The sequence below is a fragment of the Trichechus manatus genome, unplaced genomic scaffold (genome assembly GCF_000243295.1).
Source record: "Trichechus manatus latirostris isolate Lorelei unplaced genomic scaffold, TriManLat1.0 scaffold00021, whole genome shotgun sequence".
NCBI classification, from domain to species: Eukaryota; Metazoa; Chordata; class Mammalia; order Sirenia; family Trichechidae; genus Trichechus; species Trichechus manatus.
Window position 1 is genome coordinate 22,186,013 of NW_004443957.1, and position 6,562 is coordinate 22,192,574.

Genomic DNA, 6,562 nt, shown 5'->3' on the forward strand with positions numbered 1-6,562 from the left:
GGTTTTAAGATACTTCCATTCCTAAAATTCTGATTCTCTAATGCTAAACCAAACATTAAAAGTTTTAAAAAGCCAAACGCCACCATTTTATTAAAGCAAATGAAACCAAAAAGGCAGAGAAGAGACGGTATCTAATTAGTATAGCAATGTCTTACTTGGATTGCGTGTTGGACCAATTGGACTCTCCCATCTTTGAGGTGAATCAAACTCACCCCCATCTTCTTCAGGATTTCTAAATGCTCAGGGTTAGTGGCCATGAAATCTCTGGCTCTCAGAGGGGGTTTAGCTCCACTCCTAAAACTCTCCTCTCTGCTAAAAGTAATTGTAAGCAAGGCTTAAAACTACGTATTAGAATTGGTAAAATAATAATAACAATAAAGCAAATATCAATAATGTTAAATACTTACAAAAGTGCTAGTTTTAGAACTAGTGAAACTGGAACAACTGGAAACGGGTTTTTTCCTACATATAATCTAGGTTATAAATAAGTGGTATAGCTTCAAACACTATTTTATACAGTTACAAAAGTATGTATATTACCTATAAGGCAGTATTAGTCAATCCTATTATAACTATTTGAGGGTACAGAACGAGTTGGCTTGGGGGTGTGTTACTATTGATGCTTTCGTCTAAAAACAGATTTTTCTCCAAATATATTAAAAGCAAAACAATATTTATATTAGTGAATGATAATGCTCATTCTAAAAAATAATTTTTTTAATTTCCTTGCAATGGTCTTTCTAATATAACCATTTGGAAGAAGAGAATTCATTAAGCCAAGAAACTGTATTTGATAACCAAGAACAAAAATCAAACAAAACAAAACAAAAAAAACTACAGTAAAAATATTTGGTGAAACTACTCTTTGTAAAAATGAGCTATAGAAGTTAAAAACTGTTATAAGCTGCCGTTGAAATTACTTAGTTTATTAAAACAAAAGATATATGGAAAATTTCCAAAATAATAAAGACATTACCATAGAATAAGCTTTGCTATCTCACTTTACTAACTTACAATTTTTATTTTAATCAGTGATAAGTACACACCTGAATACTTTTGGTCTAACTGTTGCATTTTGGTCTGACTATTGTTATATGTTCCTTAAATTCTCTGTCATTCACTAAGAGTTTACTTTGATATTAAAAAAATATAAAGTAATATATCTTACACTCTGATGATGCCTCTAGGACAGCTCTTATCCACCACATTTTTCAAGGGTTCACGAATGCTCTGAGCATACAATGGGTCATTAGGGAAGAGAATCTGAGTATTTGGACAAGTCCAATCAAAATTACTGTCATCCAGTTCTGTATATTCTGAAGTCTACAATAAAAAAGAATATATGTAGATAAAAGTAATCATTTTACTTAATATTATGGTTTTTTAACAGAAAAAATTTAATGGAATAAGTATATACAGGATGCAACAAAAAAAAACAAAATAAGAAAACATTAAATGTACTTTTCCTTTTACCATGTATGTATTTATTAAACTGTAGGTATGAATTATTTTTTGCTTTGGGGAAAAAAAAGACTACATAGAAATAAAAAAGAGAGTAAGACATTTAATTCAAAAACATAACTCACTGTGTTCTTCTTAGAGATGCTTTGATTTGTAGTAGAGAGCCAAAGAGGTAACAGATGAGCTTCTGTTGTAAAGATGTAATCTTCTATGTCAAAAATAATGTCTTCTTTATCCGCAAATAATAGGTAAAGATATTTAAACATTTCAGCCAAGAAGAAAGAATCCATTCTAAAATAAAGGGTCACAAATAAATCTAAGAACACAAAAATATCCAAATGTCAACTATTTGAAAGCCATAGAGTCAAGACCAATAACCCTGTCGCCAGCAGTCTAGACATCCAAAGGACTACAGAATCTATCTATCCCACAAGCAAAAATGATCAGGCAGGGGTGCCTATCACACAGGTATACTAAATCTTGTCAATACTGCAGACAAGGTTGTCCTATTGGCCTTCTAATGACAGAACATTTTCTGTTTTCTATAGAGAATTAACAGCAGGGAGTTAATACAGATGAATTTTACTACTGAAAACTACACAGGGAATCTTCAATTAATGTTAACTAACTGGATAAAGTAATACAATGTTGATGGAACTTATGCAACCACTTAAGTAATAAACAAGAGGCTTTAAAGGTAAAGGATATCATTTACAAAATGTTATGCAAAGCACAATATCACATATGCACTTTGACTATAACTTTGTAAATATTTATGTACCTATCAGGAAGGGAATATGCAGAAATACAGGGGATAAAAATATATGCTATTATCCAAAATGATTTAATGTTATAACGTTTTAATACATATTTTAAAGGAAAGATTTTATAAAATTAAAAATGGCAGAAATAGAACACAGATGTTAGAGTTACAGTAACATCACATTTAACCAAGTTAACTATCTCCCAAGGAACCCTAGCTTTCTGCAGTAATAAATAACTTGTAGTTTACTGGACAGGTTTTAGTCTCAGACTTCTGGCCAAGTGAAATTCCTGGCACACAGTAGGCGCTCAATAAAGTGTTTACTAAATTGAATGCGAGTTTAAACAGCTAGAGGCAGTGGAACACTGTGGTGAAGAGCATGGGCTGTGGAGATAGAAGGACCTTCTACTAACTAGCTGTGTGACTGTGCGAACGTTATGTAAGGACGGTGAACTTCAGTTTATTCTTCTGTAAAAGGGACATCATAATAATTACATGTGTAATTGGTGTAAAGACTAAATGAAACACTGTATGTCAATTATTTAGCACGGCACCTGGCATACAGGGATGAGCTCAAAAAATACAGCAATCATTATTACTCATACACATAAATGACTTTTTATTTTGGAACAAAAACGCACCTGTAAGGTTTCAAAACTTTTTTGGCAATTTTGGATGTTAATCTTTTTAGAATGGATAAAATACGTCCCTATCAACCTGTAATACACTTATCATAATTTAACCTTTTCTGGATGACTGACAGTTATTATCACGAGCAAATGCTATCTTGAGAACTGTAGACTGATGAGCAGGATGCTGATTTTTGGCAAATTCTAAGAACTGTTTATGAAACAGATGATTTGTAAAAACTTAGAAAAAAATAGAGACATGGTAAGGTCACTACAATATGACTAGGGTAAAGCTAGCAAGTTACAGAATAATGTGCATCATTTGATCTAATTTGTATCAAAACCCATAAACATATACACAAATGCAAACACACAGGCATTAAAAATGTCTGGAAGACTGCTTATCAAATTGCTAACAGCGGTTACCTTTGTGAGGACAAGTGGAGGGAAGCGTTTTAGGAAAGGTTTTTATATTCTTTTTGCCATGTGAATTCTTTGCGATGATCATCTATTATTAGGAAAATACAGATATTTCCAATCTGAAAAAAAAACCTGTGTGTGTGTGTGTATACTGGTGAGTCAGAAAAGAGTGCTAAGAGATCTGTAGAGAGATAAGCAATCAAATGCACAGAGCCTGTAGCTGAAAGTTCTCAAGAGCCATGTCATGAGGCACTTGGTCATGGGTGTATCCAAAATTTTTCCCAACAATTTCGATGAAAATTTCATAAGACATGCTTACCCAAACTGCAGATCACTCAAAACTGACAGGTTAGCTAATACATTAGGTGACTAAGATGAGAATCAAGCTCTCTTTTTAGTTAGAAACAGGAAAAAAACAAAAACAAAATGAAACTATACTGGGATAAACATAAATTTCTAAGCTTACATTTAAAAAATCAGCTGCTCAAGAGGAGAATGGAGAACTCTCATTTGTCAGCAGGCCAGAATTAAACCTCTGAGTCTAAGCTCACTGTGACTAACAAAGCTGCTGAAAAATCTAAAGTACATCTAATAACACAGTATGACGGAGATCAAGAAGTTCTCAACCTACTGTCGAGCCAAATGCATCTGAAAGGTACAATGCTCCCATGAGGAACCGATCCTCAATTGGGTAGAGGGTGTTAAGACCATCAGCCCCTGAGAGAATCAGCAAACTAGCTAATCTAATCTAAAGTGATCTAAACGAGATCTAGAAATTTCTAGCCTGAATCCAGATGGTAACAATGTGTTGCTCCATGCACATCCTGAGTATGGTTATTTCTGGACATGGTATTTTAAGAGACACTCCATATACTGAAATACAATCAGAATGAGGCAAAGCAGTGGTAAGAGGTCCAGAAATAATGTCATGTAAGGAATGGAGGGAAATCAGAATAATGTTAAATTTAGAAGAATGGAACTCCCTATTTCTCTGTACTTCCTCAACCTGTTACTCCTCTTCCCATTATAACACATATCACATAGTAGTGATTATTTCTTTACACATTTATCTTCTTCATTAATTACAAGTCACAAGATGGCAGAGGCTGGTTCTAGTTTGTCATTCTATCCCCACACCAAAGTGCAGTGCCTGGCATACAGTAGGTGCTTAATTATTGTTCCTTGAATGAACTGCCAGTGTAACATAGCAGTCAACAGCCAATCTGCCTTGGCTGGAATTCTGACTCTACCTTACTAATTGTGTGACCTTGAGCAAGTGACCTAATCTCTCTGTCCCTTAGTTTCGTCATCTATAAAATGAGGCTTATAACAGAACTTATACCTCAGAGGGATGTTGTAAGAATCAAATTAGTTAAATATATAAAGTGCTTAGAAAAGTGCTCGGATTATAGGAAATAGTTAATAAATTTACAAATAGGTAAACAGGCTATCTGCTTTCATTTCTTGCTGTTATCTGTGTGCCTGCTTCCAGAAACCTATCCACTTCTCATCAGCTGTGGTCAAGGAAGGAGATGCCAAGCCTAATGGACTATTACCAAAATCTCTAAGTGAGGGGCTGAGGGACAAGCCTATGAGGAGATGATGAGTGCTGTGCTTCTTATGCCTCTGATCGCTCTGCCTGAAACGTCTTTTACTCCTTTCTTCTTCTTTTTAATTCTTACTCATCCTTGAAGACTCAGGATTCACTCCTCCAGGAACCTTACAGTAACCATCACATCCCAATTTGTGTTTCATACCCCTGTAATATGTTCAATAGCACTTATACAAAGCTTTAAAAGTCTGTTTATCTGACTATCCCCTGTGATTTAACAAAGGAAAGGGCAGGTCTTCATATCTTTAATCTTCAAAATCTAATATTGCTCCTGGCACATAAAACCAAAAACCAAACTTATTGCTGCCAAGTCGATTCCAACTCGTAGCGACCCTATAGTGCAGAGCAGAACTGCCCCATAGGATTTCCAAGCAGTAGCTGGTAGATTTGAACTGCTGACCTTTTGGTTAGCAGCTGAGCTCTTAACCATTGCGCCACCAGGGATCTGGCACATAAAAGGCATCAGTAAATACTGGGGAATGGACATTTGCTAACCAAATGAAGGAAAAAGCTTCAGTGTTCATTTAGAGATTTATTGATCAATTCTACAATTCTAGCCACTCAGAACTAACCTCTCCCACCCCAGCCCACCTTTCTTATTTCTGGGTTCTCTGATGTTGTTATATCTGAATAGTTAGAACAATCAGGTAAGTGATTTCTGAATACCTCACTGGAATATTACCGAATATCACAATGACTAAAGCACAATTTTTATAGCCTAATATTTCAAGTCATCCACATCTATCAGTATCCAATGAAACAGAAACTGCCAATGGTCTTCCCAATCCCTCTAAATCAGCAACAGAATAACAGTACATGAAAAACTATATTCCAACAAATTTGAAAACCTAGAGGAAATGGATAAATTTCTAGAACACACTACCTATCCAAACTACAACAAAGTGATGTTGAAAATCTGACCAGACCCATAACAAGAGAAGAGATTGAAAAGGTAACAAAAAAAAACTCCCAACAAAAAAAAAAGCCCTGGCCCAGATGGCTTCACTGCAGAATTCTACAAAACATTCACAGAAGAGCTTGTGCCAGTACTACTCAAGCTATTTCAAAACATAGAAAAGGAAGTAACACTTCCGAATTCATTCTATGAAGCCGGCATAACCCTGATACCAAAACCAGGCAAAGACGCCACAAAAAAAGAAAATTACAGACCAAGAACTCTCATGAATATAGATGCAAAAATTCTCAACAAAATTCTAGCCAGTGGAATTCAGCATCATATCAAAAAAATGATACACCACGACCAAGTAGGATTCATACCAGGTATGCAAGGATGGTTTAACATTAGAAAATCAATCAACGTAATCCACCACATAAATAACAGGAAAGAAAAGAATCACATGATCATCTCAACAGACACAGAAAAGGCATTCGACAAAGTCTAACACCCATCCCTGATAAAAACTCTCAATAAAATAGGTATAGAAGGGAAATTTCTCAACATAATAACGGGCATCTATGCAAAACCAATGGCCAACATCATTCTTAATGGAGGAGGCTGAAAACATTCCCCTTGAGAACAGGAACAAGACAAGGATGTCCTTTATCACCACTCCTATTTAACATTCTGCTGAAAGTTCTAGCTAGAGCAATAAGGCAAGAAAACGAAATAAAGGGCATCCAAATTGGTAATGAAGAAGTTAAACTGTCCCTGTTTGC

General features: G+C 35.1%; 1 protein-coding gene across 4 annotated transcripts in view; it reads right to left on the reverse strand.

Annotated features, from left to right (window-relative positions):
* The window catches only part of EDEM3 (ER degradation enhancing alpha-mannosidase like protein 3), an 87,468-nt gene that overhangs the window by 27,542 nt on the left and 53,364 nt on the right, over nucleotides 1-6,562 (reverse strand). For 3 of the 4 annotated variants that reach the window (XM_023728119.1, XM_023728120.1, XM_023728121.1), the window contains 3 exons: nucleotides 1,587-1,752; nucleotides 1,169-1,323; nucleotides 156-312 (listed from right to left, as the gene is read on the reverse strand). In XM_023728119.1, coding sequence (XP_023583887.1) covers nucleotides 156-312; nucleotides 1,169-1,323; nucleotides 1,587-1,752 — 478 coding nt within the window. The remainder of the gene's footprint in view (nucleotides 1-155; nucleotides 313-1,168; nucleotides 1,324-1,586; nucleotides 1,753-6,562) is intronic. The other variant, XM_004372912.1, reaches the window with a different exon arrangement.